Raw genomic sequence first — 16,250 nt, 5'->3', positions numbered from 1 at the left:
AAATTAGGTTTGAACTTAACTCCGTTTAAATACACTTGAATTGGGCTTGTTTAAAGCTCGAGCTAGTATTGGGCTCGGCTTGAATGTTATCGTGCCAAGCCTTAACATAATTTGAGTGCTCGAAACTCGATCAGACCCAAAGCTCGATCAAGCTTGCCTCCTTCACAGTTCACACTGCTAACCCCAATTTCCTTCTAATTTAATTTAACTAAAAAGAAAAAGAGAGTCCCTTGCATCAAAACCTTGCAATTTTCCTCTATTAATACACAATTTTCCCTTTGACACCTGCATAGCACGTGCGAGAAAAACTAAGTTCCTTCTCCCCTCCCTTCTCTCTCTCGCGAGGGTAGAACGCCCCTCTTCGCTTCTCTCTGGTGCCGAGGTGGAAATGGCCACTCCTCTCCCACGACGTGCCCTTTCCTTCGGCCGCTCTCTCTTCTCGCAGACGAGATTGTTCTCTTCGGATGCCCTCGTCGAGATCAAGCCCGGCGAGATCGGGATCGTCTCTGGGATCCCTGATGAACACCTCCGGCGAAAGGTATTTATTTCATTCCTCGCCATAGATAAATTTCGTTACTTTTTTTACTAGAGCTTCTTGTTGCTCTCATTCCTTTTCCGCTTCAAATTATTCGAGTGTTGATTAAGAATTCGAAGGTTTGCCAAGTTGAAGATTTAGACCATTAGATCTATGGTTCTTTTTTCCGCTGTCTGCTTTCTTTATATTAGTCAGAAGGAAAATTGGAGAAATTTTAGTAATATTTCCTCCAAATAATAAGATCAGATCTGCAGCACTAGCGAAATTTGTTTTACATGTGCTTGAAAGAGCCTAGAGTGATGAAATGGACTGTATGCTATTATCAGAACATTACTATGGGGAGAGTAGCTCCTTTCTTTTGTAGGCATTATTGTGATTTGATGGCCTACATCTTAGTAGAAGAGCAGTTGGACAGTTTTTAGGGACTCGATATTTTTTTGCATTCTTTCAAATTTTAATATTAAATCATATGCTCATCTTGATTTAGATATTCTTTATCCTTATTGTAACTCTTTATAATATATCCTTCCCAAAGTTATAAACATTCAAACTAGTGGTGGGGTCATGGGAAACGACATGAAGTTATGTAAAAGAGAATGATCTTTCACAGTCCACTTAAAGAAAATGGTGAGTGCACAGATTATTGGTACAATTTTGTAGTACTAAACTAACCATTTCGTAAATGATAAAATAAAAAATTGGTTGGGCCTCAAAAGTTTCCTTCTCTCTGTAAGTAAGTACATGATCTGTAGATAGAGAAGATGAGTATTTATGTTTTAAGTACAAAAATAAGAGAAACAATTTCACATATGTCTATGAGGTACTTTGACACATTATTCTGAAAGGTATTGGAGAATATGTAATGAAAATATGAAATGAATTATGTGCTTAAAAGAAAAGAAATCAGAAAGATGTACTTGAGTTAAAAGTTGCAACTTGCAAGGAATATTTCTGAAGTCCATCGCATCTTACTGTGGCCTTATTTCTAGAGTTTGAAGTTTCAACAATCAAGTGTGTATTATCTTTTCTCTTACTATTTCCTCATGAGATTTCTCCTTACCTCCAGGTTTAGGTACCTATTACTTCAATCAGGTCACCTCCCTATACAAGCGTGCTATGTAGTCCCTATTGGAATACTCTAACAGTATAAAGGAATTTTCATGTAATACACTTTATAGAGTGCTAGTTCTAACTTGTCTCAGTCTATCACATAGAATTGTTGTTTTACATGCTTCTTTTTGTTACCCTACTGATAAACTAACATTCGCACTCTGGCTATCTGAGCTTTTATAGTATTTCCCAATTGTCCAGCATTGTCGTTCATAGCTCAGCTGTATTTTTTTCTTCCTCTTAACTTAATGGCTACATGATGAATGCATAATATACTAGTCACTTTCCTATTTCAAGTCTGTTTCTATTCTGTTGATGTTCTCATCAATTTCATTTCTTATTGAACTTGCAATCAAGGTAAAAGTACCTTGTTTTGTGGGGGTGCTTTGCTCACATGAAGAAAAGTCTCTGTTGAATGTGTGTCTCGAGAAAACACTCATTGGGAAGTGGTTATGAACTTATGATTATGATTTATGACCATGAACTAAAGTGTTTGGCAATATGAATTGCGCTAATTGACATGTGTAGTGCCTACTCAATTTTGGCACTACAGTGTAACACCAAAATGACCTTACATGGGGCAAGGTATGTCATCATGCCATGTCATGATGCCATATCGCGTTGTGGCAAGATAACATGACCAATGGCATGTTCCATCGTCAAATTGTCCATACACCCTAGTTGCAGCTTTTAAGTCTCTGATGACTTTTTATTGGTTGATTGTGGCCTCTAGGAACTGAAAGTTTCTCATTTTTATTTACCACACTGATATTGATATGTAAAGAAATCTTGTGATATAGAGCTGGAGAGAATTAGGAAATTGAAATTGGCTTGTTCATGGCCCTTAAAGATTTTATAGTGTAAGGCTGTAGCTATTATAAGAAGTAGATGTCATATCAATCTCATAGCATTAGCTTATATACTACTTGTGATGGACGTATTATTCTATTCAGTAAAGTTTCATCGATGAACAAAATTTCCTTGGATAAAAATGAATATAATATATAAGAACTAGCATGGGTGTATTGCACTACATTGCCTGATTAGATCTAGGTTTCTCGACAATAAGCTATTTATTTAATGGAGGGGAATGCATAGTACAATAAATGTTGTCATATTCTTCTTCTCGTCCTTGTTTTAAAAAATGTCCATCTTAATGTGTAAACTCCTTCCTTATGCATAATATAACTAGGCTATGCTTAGATCCCACCTAGGTGATCGCCTTCATATCTTGAACCATGTTTTAGTATGTTGATTGACTTTGAAATTCAAATTATTGCATATCGTGATAAATTAGTGGATTCTAATTGCTTAGTATGGTTATTAACAAAAATACATTAATATATTTTTAGATTGTATGTATGAATTTTACTTTTTATCTAACTATTGTTTCCTATATTTGTTTATTTCTAACCCATCTTGAATTCTAGGTTTGTCCTTACCCCAATTGGTTTGTCTTCCAACATATTCTAATTGCTTAGTGTGGTTCTTAGGCACCACCCGCCTAGCATCCGGGCATTTCGTGACCCTTTGCCCATTCATCTACTGCCTACGGTCTTTTAAAATCTTGCTTCTTGTCGGTCATCATCAGTTCATCATGCTTAGGATGGTATGACCTACCTCCTTGCACAGAGTGGTCTTTGACATGGTTCCAATTTTTGGCGGATCCCAAGTGGGTCCGGCCGAAACGTATCGGGATTGGCTAAGTATTGGTCAGATCAGCCAATATTCAATCTTTATCGGGTCGGGATAGGCCAATCCCGCTCGATACAAGCTCTCCCTCTCTCTAATTTTTTTCATTTCTTCTTTCTTTTCGGTGCCCAATGTCTCTCATTTCTCTTTATTTTCTCTCTAGCCTCTCCCTCTCTCCTTTTCTTCCTCTCTTTTCTTCGGTCTCTTCCTCCTCCTCTTTCTTTGTATGTCTTTTTCTTGCTTTTAGTCTTTATTACTGTAGCAAAAAAAAATTCTGCAGTAACAAAGTGAGATAGAGATGAGAGAGAGATTGGAGAGAGAGAGATGGAAAGAGAAAGGAGAGAGAGAGATGGAAAGAGAAAGGAGAGAGAGAAGAAATAAAAAAATTCGAGAAAAAAATTGCCTTGTGGCAGTAAGAGAGAAAGAGAAGGGAGAGAGAAGAAATAAAAAAATAAAACTAGAAAAACTAAAATTTGCCTTGTGGTAGTAAGAGAGAGAGAGAGAGGAAAAGAGAGAAAGAGAAGAGAGGTAGTAATAAAGAGCAGGAGGAAAATAGATAGCGGGAAAGAAAAGGGAGAGCCAACTTGATATTTATCAAAATTTTAAGAAAGTTAATACATTTTTAGTTTTTAGGCTTCATACATAAATAATAATAATTTTTTATTTTCTTGTTATTTTTCTAAATTTTTAGAAAATTTTCTGTATTTTTTAAATATATTTAGAATTTTATATAATTAAAATATATTCTAATCCAATATGGATGCCCGATTACATACGTTTTTCCGGATGACCAATCTTGATTCTGATATCGAATTTTGGAACCTAATCTTTAGTTTAGGTTATGGACAGCCTTACCATAAAGGAGGCTTATGCTTGCTTTTTAGAACCACCATTGTCCCAGTGCATTTGGACATTGTTTTTGGTAACATTCTTTTCTCCTATCATCAAAATGGTTGTATTTTATTGGCTCCTTTTGACTAAGGAACAGCTTCCAATTACTTGAGCTAGTTGTGTTCCTCTTGATATTGTTTGTTCCAATAATAAAAATTCCTGAGGTTGAAGAGATGCTGAATTTAGTTGATTAGATCTTGTATATGCTGTTCAAAAGTAGTTGATCTGGTGTGTAATGGCCTAATGGGGTTAGAAAATTATAACTGAACTGCTTTTACATGATTCCATTTTTGGTTGACATGGTTGCCATGCTGCACCACCCTCATCGTGCATGCTCACCTTTGGTTTTTTATTCTCTTATTTGAAAAGTTGTCTATGTACTCATTCACATGTGAATACAGGTCATTATCTATTCACCAGCTAGGACTGCAACTCAACAAGGTTCTGGAAAAGTTGGAAGGTGGAAAATTAATTTCGTATCAACCCAAAAGTATGGCCCTGTTCCACTCATGACAGTTATTCTTTCTTCCAATTAAAGGAATAGAGTGATCCTGGAAATTGCTATGATTATTATTACTCAAGCAATGCATTACAATGTTCAATGACAGTGAAATGTTTACTAGAAGTATGAAGTATTTATTATATACTTGCACTTGCACATCATCAGTCTTATTAGTTAACTTATCTGTAGGATCAATAAGACACATTTGAGCTCCAATGGCTACTGATAACTCTTCGGCATGCAAGTTACTGCTGTGATTTTATTCTGCAAATACTGAGAGAAAGTACGATATTGGAAATGCCGGTCCCTTAGAAGCAGTTGTAGGCTTGTAGCAAGGTTGCAAGAATGGACTAATTGCAGATGTGCAAGTTATTGCAGTTATTTTATTCTGCAAATACCGAGAGAAAGTATGGCAGTGGAAATTCCAGTCTCATAGAGGCAGTTGTAGAAAGACTGCAAGAAGGCGGTACGGTTTGGGTAAAGGGCAAAACCATTGTTTTGTTTTATACCCTCTTATCTTTGGATTAATAAAGTAGGTGGTTGATCGATAAAATTGGGATAATAAGTATCTGGCTAGGGAACAATTGGGAGAATTCCTAGACGTAAGCTCATTAGTTCCCAACATGTAATACTACTCTGGAACAACTTGAGGAAATGATATGGGGTGTTCACAATGGTTGAAGTAAATTGTATAGGAGGATCACTATGTCTATAGTCCTTGCCCCTTGGTAGAATACCGAAGAAGAAATGGTCTATTTGATGTTATGGATGATTGGCTATGGAGGAACAGTTTTGTTTTTGAGATTTGAATATTTGATTAATTCTTCATTCTCATTTCTAGCTATAGCTTTTGTTGCCTGTCCTTTTTCTTTTTCCTCAAAACTAGCATCTGAATGGTCAAAAAACTGAGAGAACTTTCAATACTCATAAGGGATATAATTCATTTGACATGTCAATTTCCCAAGCATATTAGTGGCCATGCCTTGACATATGCTATGTCTGAACTATATGTGACCTCACGGTTGAAGTTCAGATACCGCATAATGTTACTAGAAACAGAATGAGTCTACAAAGTCTAGATGCCAAATAACATGGATTTTAAAGCATGATGGCTTGGTCTAGACACTTATCGGTAGGGACAAACAAGAACTAGAATTGGAAACAAAAGAAATAAAAATAAAATTCTGTTTATTACTCTATTGTAGTGGGTCTTCTTTTCTGTAAGTAAGATGGGATATACATTATCATCTTTTATAACCTGTGCTTGCTGAGCATCTTTTATGCATTCTTCATGCAAGCTTTAATAAATTAATAACTGCTTGTTCCTGAGATAAGTTGTTTGAGAAGGCTGCTCCGAGTACGAGATTAAGTGTCACTCTTGAAGAAAAATGAGGTTAGGATAGTTTGGGAAGAACCAGTGCACAAACAAGTTAGCAAAGTGTTCTAACATAGTTTCTGATACTAGTTTTCCAGCCAACATCAGCTGAAGATTATCTTCCATCTCAGGTTAAATATGTTGGAGATCATTCTTCTTATTTGGTAAAATTTCTTTACTAGACCACCTCCCAATGAGTACCATAATTTTATTTGGGATGAGCTTCCGTAGAGTATCGTAAGTCCCTTAATTTTCTTCCATCGTGGATAAACTCTCCTCTCTCCAAGAAACAATCTCCTTCACTAAATAAGGTTAGATCTTGCCTGAAGACAACTGAGTTTATGAAGAAAATCTATAGATAAATATGTTACCATGCTCTTTCACATCATGGCGGGACTCTAAGATGCCAAAAGCAGAAAAGCAAACTCAAATGGAAGGCTTTCAGTGTGCTTCTTCAATCACCAATTATCCTGGGGGTTGCTTTTGATGTCAGTCCACAAATACTAAACTAAGAATATTTTCCCAACATGTGGTTATATGAGAAAGTTCTTTATATAGTATATTGAAGCTTGAAATTCTGTTGGAGTGCTCACTTGATAAAGCTGGTTCAGTTGCTCATAGCTATTTTGTGTGGGTTTTTACTGTAGTTGTCTGTCATAATAGTGGATGCAGGTTTTGTCATGTCATAGGTTGTTTACTTTACTTCTTTATCCACTTGGGATGTTTTGTTGTCTTTCTCTTTTGTGCCTTCATTCTTCTTTATTTTTAATCTGGATCTTATACATTCTCTTAGTATGAGGAATTTTTCTCCTCCACCCATATAATCTATGATTTTCCAACAGAAGATTTGGTGGTAGCGTTCTACTCTATATTAGACATGATGTTGACAAAGTATTTATGTACATTTCTGTCCTCAGTATTATTATCTTTTTGAATTGATTTTGTTCAAGCTTGGTTTTCCTGTAAAACATTACGTCTATATGGCTGTCAAAGTTTTGCTACTGTTATACTTCAACCTTTGATCATGACCCTCATCGACCTGAAGACTTTGAAATGTCTTTTCTTCTTTGAGTATAAAGAGATTCTTTGAAGTGCAAAAGTGGATAAATATTATATATAACACTATAAGAATGTTCATCTCATTTGATTATATTTCACTGTTGATGTCATGCCTTTTCTTTCTTATTGTTTCATTCCTAGTCTTTGCACTCTGATGCATGTTTATCTGGCAAGATCATATTTACTTATTATAATTTGTATGTTTAGTTGTTGTTGTTGATACCTTGATACCAATTCAGGTGGGAGAATCCATTGATGGGTTGGACATCTACAGGGGACCCTTATGCCAATGTGGGTGATTCTGCGCTGGGTTTTGATAGCGAAGAAGCTGCAAGAGCTTTTGCTGAGAAACATGGATGGGATTATGTGGTATGTACTTTTTAGTTCATTCGTTGTCCATCACAGTAGCAATTTAGACTTTACTGTCCTAGCTGAACCAAAGTAAAGAATTTATTTTGACTGGGAACTTTACTAAATCGAATGTTGTGAGCTGCTTGGCCCTGCTTAATATCCTGAACTTCATACCAGACTAGCTCTTGACAGTTGACACCAGTATCCTACAAAGAATTTGCAGGTGATATATGATGATACTCATTTTTCAAGGATCTTTACTTTACTATTATTATTATTTTAACTTGGGGATTTGTCTCGGTTCATCAAATATTACCATGATTTTCAGTTACTAGTGCATGATATACACCCCCCTCCCCTTCCTTTCTCATTCTTCCTCTCTTTCCCTCACCGCTGTCCATTGTTTTCTCCTCCCTCCATGCGGTGGGCACGTCTTGTGTCTGCAGCAGCTTGCTAGCACGAACAAGTGCTGCAGATTAGAAAACCTTGCTATCAGTTTTAATCTTCCACAGGAGAGAGGAGTTTGCATGAATGGAAGAGACCTGCAATGTTGGTTCTCCATGGTTTGATTTTCTTTTCCTAATATCTTTTAAGTACTTGAAAAGCAAATGAATATAACAAATCCAGAGTACCAAACGAAGCTGTTTGTCAGCTACAACTTAGGAGTCTAACAAAATAGAGTAAGGATTTGCAAACATAAAAGCTCATCCATGCTTCAAATTTTACAATAGTCTTCTGTGTATAAAAGTTTAGCAATTTAAGCATGAGGTTGCTAGGAATATGTAGGAGGGTTGCCAATATCATCTATGTCAATGCCTTGTATATTTCGTTGTTATGGTGATAAAAGGTCCATATATTCATTAGAAAAGTTCTCTTGCTGCTTGATTTCTTTCCTTTTACATCTTTATGCTGGTCTAACTGGACCTTTTCATGTTTCGTGATGTCATGTTGCTTGGTCTTTTTTATCTCTTTGTAACTGACAAGCCAGAATCCTGATCCTAACAATGTCTACAAACACTGCAGCACCTGTAGAAATCATTATCCTCCAAACGGCCTTGTGATTAATTTCATTGTTGTACATTCCATCATAGACTGTCTGATAAAAAAACAGTATCTATCGTGGCATAGCCAACCCCTTCTACAGATCCATTACATTTCTATTGCCTTCAGACTTCAGAGTACATCTTTCCCATGCAAGCCAATTTACATTTCTATTCCCTTCTCATGTGACTTTAGATGTAAATATAATTGGAGTATTTTTTTTAATAACAATTCCACACCTCTATTTTGATGTCTATGACCGGTCCACTAATGCTCTAAACAGAGATACGAGTCTCATTTCTTCTTGCTCTGGAAGGCAGATACTGTCACTCCAAACATGATTTAGTGATGGATTATGGTTTTACTTATATTTAGTCTTTATAAATTTAATTAGTGAATATCCTTCACATTTATATTTTGGCTTCATCCTGTGCAGGTGAGGAAGCGCCATACTCCTCTTTTGAAGGTAACTATTTCTTATTTTCTTTCCTTAAGGATATTCTTATCTTTCAACTGAAGCGGTGCCTATGGGTTACTAGTTAGTTATTTAGTTCGAACTTCAACGTGTCTTTCATGACTCATACCAATGTTGTCTTTTGTGTATGTTTATGCAGGATATATATTGTTTTTTCAGCATTTACATGTAATATATGATCATGAAATTTCTATTAATTGTAACATTGATGATCTTTTTCTATTTGAGTGTAAGCTACTGAAAAATTAAATAAGTAGCAACATGAATCAGTACTGAGATAAACAAATAGCAAAATATCATCAATTTCTATATCATGAACTTTCACATTGATATAGAAATTCTACAGTTAACAAAGTTGTAGTTCTGTTAGAAATAGTAATGTAAATAATCTCCATGTAGGCATTCATGTATCCTTGTGTAAAAAGTAAATTTGATGTGAGAAGAAAGTTCTACTATCTACTGGTGATTGTGATGCTTGGTCTATGATATACTGACATTAACAACAAAACAGTGATTTTTTCGAGTTTTGATGTGGATACATCTGTTGATAAAATGAAAATTGGAGCTTAAAGAAAGGAGAACAATCAAAACACGAAAAGGTAGCTGTGGCAAACTTATAAATGTGTTTTTCCAATATATATTGGAATAACTTGTTGCGATATGTTATCATTCAGGAGTGAGTGTTATATTATTTCTCTAAATATAAGTGACAGAAAGTGAATATATTTTTCTTGTGTTTTAAGGTGTCAAAGTTGTGGAAATGTAGAAATCCACTTTTGGTCTTCACTTCGTAGGCACTAGCAGATTGTAACCTGAGATAAGAGCTTTATTTTGTTGGCAAAGCAATTGAAACCAATGGTGAATCACTGCTTTACTTTTACGTGAATTACAGAAGAAATTAACATTTTTTGACCTCCATGATAAAAATTATATATGGAAGTTTCTAATAATTTGCTTATTGGCTGAGATTGCCAAACTATGATAAGCTATCTTAGATTGGAATGCCAACTCCAAAGAGGAAGCTGACTTATAGAATTGGACAAGAAAATTGAGCATAAATATCCTTTGTCTCACTTTATACATGATGACTGATATTGTTGTGAAAGTTCTTTTATGTAAATTATTTAGAAAAAAGGGTTGTTCTGTTTCGCTGTGTTCAAGACACTTTGTGGAAGTTGGATGGCTTCAAGATGAGTGTTTTAATCCAACTCTTTCAGTGATAGTTGTGTGCATGTTTAACTAACAAGGGTACATTAAATTTATCATCTTCGGATTCATCTTGGCTGCATTAAATTTGAATGGAAAATGATTTAATTGCATTTACCAATATGGCAGCTTAGCTCTTCTTTGTCTGGCTAAAGATTTAGTGTTAATTTCTATATCGTTGGAATTGCAGAAGAGGCCTAGTTACCAAATTTGATGAATAAATACTGTTACACCAGAATGAAGGTCCTCAATTAGTCTTTGATGACAAACTATGACTCACAAAGCCATCATTCTTTTTAAAAAATATAGTTCCACTAGGTTGGAGTGTTTTTTCAGTCTTTGTAACATAACAAGACTATGTATGTAATATTAGAGTATAAAGCTGGCAAGGGCTGCAATTTGGCATTTGCCTGATGACTGACATGAAGTTAGTATCTTTAGAATTGTTGGACAATAACTCATTCAGATTCAGTAGACGGAGGCCAACTTTTATAATCTTATTCTCTTTTGTTTCTTGAGCTGGATAATTTCAACTGCAAGCTACAGTCATCATTGGAAACTACATGTGCTCTCTTAATACAAGATAAGAATTTGAGATTGTTTCTATGTCAACAAATTATGTGAAATTGTGAAGGAAAGTGGTTTCTATTTGTACATCTTTTTGGCAGAGTCCAATCTAAATAAGGACCTTGTTGTTCTGCTAATATTATGGGGATGGTAGACTAGGATGGAATATCTCCCACATTCTATGAATAAATAGGGCTCTAGGCCATCAAATGCTGTATGGAGAAATGAGATAGTAGATATTCTTAAGCCACCATTCTGTAAATTAGGTGATCATGTCATCTGCTTCACTTGCATTTTTTTCTAAGTCGCTTATGACAAGCAGTCTAGCATTGCTTATGTACATATGAAGTTGTTAATTTGGGAGTTGCTAGATCAGTGCTGAGGTGACACATAGCAGTTCTATATTGTGGAACTCCCATTTGGTACAAGCACTGGCTGCCAGAACAAGATGGGACTGAGAATTGTGCAAACCAATGAGGTCATAGCGAACTAGTACTTCATCTTCTCCTTGGGGAGTTCTCAGGTCTAGAAGAAGACATTACTTTGATTGGAGCTCACGAACCTATTTAAGTTTGTTATCTTGTATCAGTTTGGATGCAGATAGAGTGTCTTTGTGCTCAAACCTAACATTGTTGGGAGTTGGCAATACACTCAGGAAGTAGCGAATCATGACAGTAATGTTTGACGTCACCTGCATTAAATATGTATATGTACTTGATGTTATTTCATAAGCTACTATAGCTTCAATTTTCAACAGTAAGATGAAGTAAAGAAGTCTGTTTGCTGGCTTTCTTAGTTATTTTCTTCTGGCTCTCAGCTTTCTTCTAATTTATACATTGTATTTGGCTCTGTTCACCTGAACCATTATGTGCCAGATTGCATTTTTCATATTTCTTGTACTTGGCCAACTGATCTCTTTTTCCTCCCTTGAAGCTGGCTCATTTTGTAAAATCTGGTTAACAATTTGGTTAACAGAAGTAATCACAGTTCCCTTCTCTCTGCTGTGCAATTAATTCTTTATTGGGCATCATATCGAGTCCTTCCGTCACTCCTTGTTACCCTGGCTGAGACAAGTCTATATTGCTTAAAGATTATATTGTTAGTTTGTACATCTTGACAAATTGGCTATCAAATCCAGGCTGATATGTTACAGTGGTAACGGCTTCGATTATGTAGATATCACTTTTACTTTCTTGGATGTTTTAAATTTGTGGCCACAAAATAATAGGCAAGATGTTTGTTAAGGTATTTTACCATTTCAAGAAGAAGATATTAGGATATTTCTTTATATGTCTCAAAATCCTGTTGAGGTGGTCTTTGGATCATGTATGAATAGGCTCAGATTGAGAACAGTCTCCGAGAATCTCAAGGCTAATCAGTTGTGATGGTTCACAAAAAGCCCAAGATTTACACTCATTATCTTGAATTGTAAACTTTTGAGCTCAATCCTGGATGGTGGAAAACTTTTTGCCTTCAATTTGTAAATTTCTGCCAAATTCAATTGCTTTTTATCATTAGTTATGTTTATTTCTAAATACATATTTAGACATTGTGTCAGAATATGCAGTGACTTAACCGCAGCTATATGGTGGTAGTTAGTATGTTTATCATGCACTAATTATAACTTTTGGTGCCAGTACTGGGTATCTTCTTTTTCTGTTCTACTGCTGTTATATACATTTTAGTCTCTCCCGTCCTTTTAACTTTTATAATACAAACTTTTGCAGGTCAAGTCGTATTCTGACAATTTCAAGTGGAAGGGATTTCCAAAGAATGAAGATTGAGCCATCTTCCCTTTTAACTTAATGTTGTGAAGAGATATAACAAGGGATCTGGTTGTGTTTTTTCTCCAATTTGTTATCATCTGATTTCCCTATTTGTCAAACTAAACACGTACAGGATAGACGCACATTTCTGTGGAATATGTAATAAGATATAATTGAACACTCTTTTCATTCAAAATTCGGCTCAGGCAGCTGAAGTCCTTTCTATCTTCAAAGAAAGACTTTGCTTTTGGAAAGAAATGTCGTACATTTTCACATTTTGTGATGTTAGAGATGCCAGTGTTTTGACTTTTTTTTTTCCTTCATGTAGGTGCTCCATCAATTGAACAGCTCCTTTTATTGTTTAGAGTGGGGATATCCCAGTTGAATTATCATTTGATCTATCTAAATAACAAGTTTTGCTATATTTTTGGTTAAGAAGATAAGCCAAATGGCTAGGAATACAGTGGGAACTGAATCAAAAGGTACATCACGAATCAACTATCACTGAACAAAATGTACTCCATCTCTTTTGCAGAACTATGAGCATGATCATTTCATCCCCTCCAAATAAATGCAAATGTCCTACGGTGCTCAGTAGAAGACTTTTTCACGGGATTTATTTTTTCACTAACTAATTCATGTCTCTTTGGCCAAACCAATCTCCTATTCAACATATCCATCACATTCTTTGCATTTAATTATATGGTAGAAGAACGTAAATTCAAATGTCTCACAGTACTCAGTTGAAAACTTTTTCACTAGATTTAATTTTCCACTAACTAATCCAAGTCTATGTGGCCAAATCAATCTCCTATTCAACGTATCCATCACATTCTTTGCATTTGATTATATGGTAGAAAAACGTAAATCTAAATGTCTGACACTGCTCAGTTGAAGACTTTTCCACCAGATTTATTTCTTCACTAACTAATCCAAGTCTTTATGGCCAAACCAATCTCCCATCCAACATATCCATCACATTCTTTGCATTTAATTATGTGGTAGAAGAACGTAAATCCAAATGTTTCACAGTGCTCAGTTGAAGACTTTTCCAACAAATTTATTTCTCCACTAACTAATCCAAGTCTCTATGGCCAAACCAATCTCCTATTCAACATATCCATCACATTCTTTGCATTTGATTATATGGTAGAAGAACGTAAAGATTAGAATTGGCCACCACTCCATCTAGACGAAACGACTTTAGTTCCCCTGAACATGAGAATGCCAAAAAACCAATTCGGCTAATCCTGTCCTAATGCATATATGGGGCATCCACCTGTATGTTAATGTGCTCATCCTCCACACTTCTTTTCCTTAGCGCGTCAGCTCTATCGTGTATCTCGGTATCCCATATGAAACTAAGCTCTTGACCTGCCAATTAATTAACTTGGCCAGCTCCATTGCTGCTAAAGGCCGCTCCCACTGGACAGTGAAGTTGTAGTTTCTCCTTTGCCTAGCAAATATTTGGAAAGAAGACAAAGAGAGAAAATTCCATTGTTTAGATGTAACACTCACCTCCAAATATATGTTCACTTTATATTGGTGAAATCCATGTAGTTCACATGACCCGTCGATAAATATTTCCACATAGTACCCAAAATATGTCTAAATATAATAAAACAATCCAAGCAAACAAATCCAAAAAATATTACCACAGGCTGCATCAAGCCTCCTGAGATACATATTCATATATAATAGTCAAAACATAAAACCCACGTAAGGCTATAATATGACTAGACAATAAAATAAATAAAACTACATCATGATACAATCAACTACTCCTAAGATTTCCATATCATCCTTCTCTAAATTTGAAACATTTTCACCAAAAGATGTGATACAACTAGAGTTGGATTAAGTTGTATCAAGAAAAATAAATTTGTTTTGGAAGAAAATAAAGCTTTTTGTCGAGGGACGTTCGAATGCAAAGGGCCACGTTCTAACGCACTATGCAAATGCTGCGCAGACGTTCACAAATACAGAGAATGAGATTTGTGCATTCGAACGGCCTCGAGCCCATTCGAACGCGTCCATTCAAACGGCCTCGAGCAAGTTCAAATGCGTCCATTCGAACGCCTACATGCATTTGCAAAGATAGAGAATAGGAAATTCATGTTTGAATGACCTCGAGTGCGTTCAAACGCACCATAGTGAGAACACTTTATTTTTAGGGTTTTATTTCTATTATTTGAGTCCAAAGAGTAGCCTCTAAGTATTGTAGAATGCACCCTAGTTGAGTTATGTTATGAAATCATATTTTCTTCTCCTATATCTCTCTCTCTTTCTCTTATTCTTTCTTCTTGCCCTAACTTCTCATCGTCCCCTAACCTTCATTGGTTAGATATTCCTCCTTATCTGTTGCGGTCCTACTTCTTCTAGAAGCGACCTCTTCTTTCTCCTCATCCTATTCTCTTCTCTAATCATAAAAACCCCTTCCATCACTATCAAGAACTCCCTTCAATCCAAATACCCATCCTATCCCTCATCAGTCCAGTTAGTAATAAGATGTTAAGCACACAGCCCAATAAGTATAGTCCAAGATAATCCAATAATAATAATAATAATAATAATAATAATACATGACGAATAATTATAATGTATGCTCACAAATAGTACCATAAAATAAAATATCAGTGATATGATATTTAGTAAATTCTTACTTAGTTCTAGGATCAATAAAATTCATATGTTAAGCTCACCAAGAGTTACAAGGGCATATCACTTTATTCTCACTCAAAGTCGTGAATTTTATAGGCTCTCATGGAATCTTATATATCAAGGAGAGATAGACATCTAGCGGTAACATCGTCCATAAATGTCTGACAATACTGCATATAACTGATTGTTTGTGACTATCAGACTAAGGATTCTAATCGTAAGCCCATATCCCATCTTCATCATCATCAATTAAGTAAATCATGGAACAAAATAAGATTACCACACAGAACAGAATTATCAAACACAGAATATAGCTCAATGGACGTCTTAACCTTGCATCATTAGATACCTCTAGAGTTATGGACCTACCTCGCAATCATTTTTTGTTATCACTAAGTGTTTAGTCTTTATACAAAGCAATGTGATCGCTTAAATATCACATAAGCTAAATCAACCTCAGAGATAGATCACAAATAATATAAGTATTATATAATTTGCTATACCATTAACCTTGGGCTGAATAAAGAGCATTGCCTAGACATCACTCGACAACTTAATGATACATGCAAGTGGTAGAATGTATTCTATCATATTATATAGTGTGATCATCAAAATTCATAAACTATAATTATACATATGATTTCTAACTGGAATTTAAAATGATAAACAATAAATATCCAGCAATAAAGTAAATAATGTACATGCATGCAAATAAGACATAACAATCATCATCAAGCATTTATACTACTAAAAGAGCAACGTAGGAACTAAACTCGTCTAAAATGTATATGTAAATACGCTACCTCTCCTCAACTATCAAGTTTCTCCTATGTCTTAATATTCTCCTCGCATAGAAACAGGTCGAACAATTTATGAAAGTAAATAGTACACAGTAAGATGACTTTTATAAAACTAACTCATAAGCCATGTTTTGTCACTCTAGGTCAGGATGGGTTCAACTTGGGTCTTACATTTTTCAAGCAACTATGTATTAATTTATATTGATCTAATGAGTTATC

General features: G+C 35.3%; 1 protein-coding gene across 1 annotated transcript; it reads left to right on the top strand.

Annotated features, from left to right (window-relative positions):
- Positions 1-293: 293 nt before the first annotated feature.
- On the top strand, positions 294-12,845 carry LOC140786629 (NADH dehydrogenase [ubiquinone] iron-sulfur protein 4, mitochondrial). Its single transcript, XM_073135209.1, has 5 exons — positions 294-538; positions 4,630-4,718; positions 7,404-7,533; positions 8,993-9,022; positions 12,532-12,845. The coding sequence occupies exons 1-5, from the start codon at positions 389-391 to the stop codon at positions 12,586-12,588; spliced, it is 456 nt and encodes a 151-aa protein (XP_072991310.1). The 5' UTR covers positions 294-388; the 3' UTR covers positions 12,589-12,845.
- The last annotated feature ends 3,405 nt before the right edge of the window (positions 12,846-16,250 follow it).

Source organism: Typha latifolia, chromosome 4, assembly GCF_019914945.1.
Source record: "Typha latifolia isolate L0001 chromosome 4, TyphaL0001v2, whole genome shotgun sequence".
Classification (NCBI taxonomy): Eukaryota; Viridiplantae; Streptophyta; class Magnoliopsida; order Poales; family Typhaceae; genus Typha; species Typha latifolia.
Note: the sequence above shows the minus strand (reverse complement) of the source record. Positions and strands in the feature narration are given on the sequence as shown.

Excerpts from the sequence above, each read along its gene's own strand:
- LOC140786629 (XM_073135209.1), top strand. The coding sequence starts at position 389 with ATGGCCACTCCTCTCCCACGACGTGCCCTTTCCTTCGGCCGCTCTCTC. Across the intron at positions 539-4,629 it reads ATGAACACCTCCGGCGAAAG|GTCATTATCTATTCACCAGC; the intron begins GTATTTATTTCA and ends ATGTGAATACAG. Across the intron at positions 9,023-12,531 it reads GCCATACTCCTCTTTTGAAG|GTCAAGTCGTATTCTGACAA; the intron begins GTAACTATTTCT and ends AAACTTTTGCAG.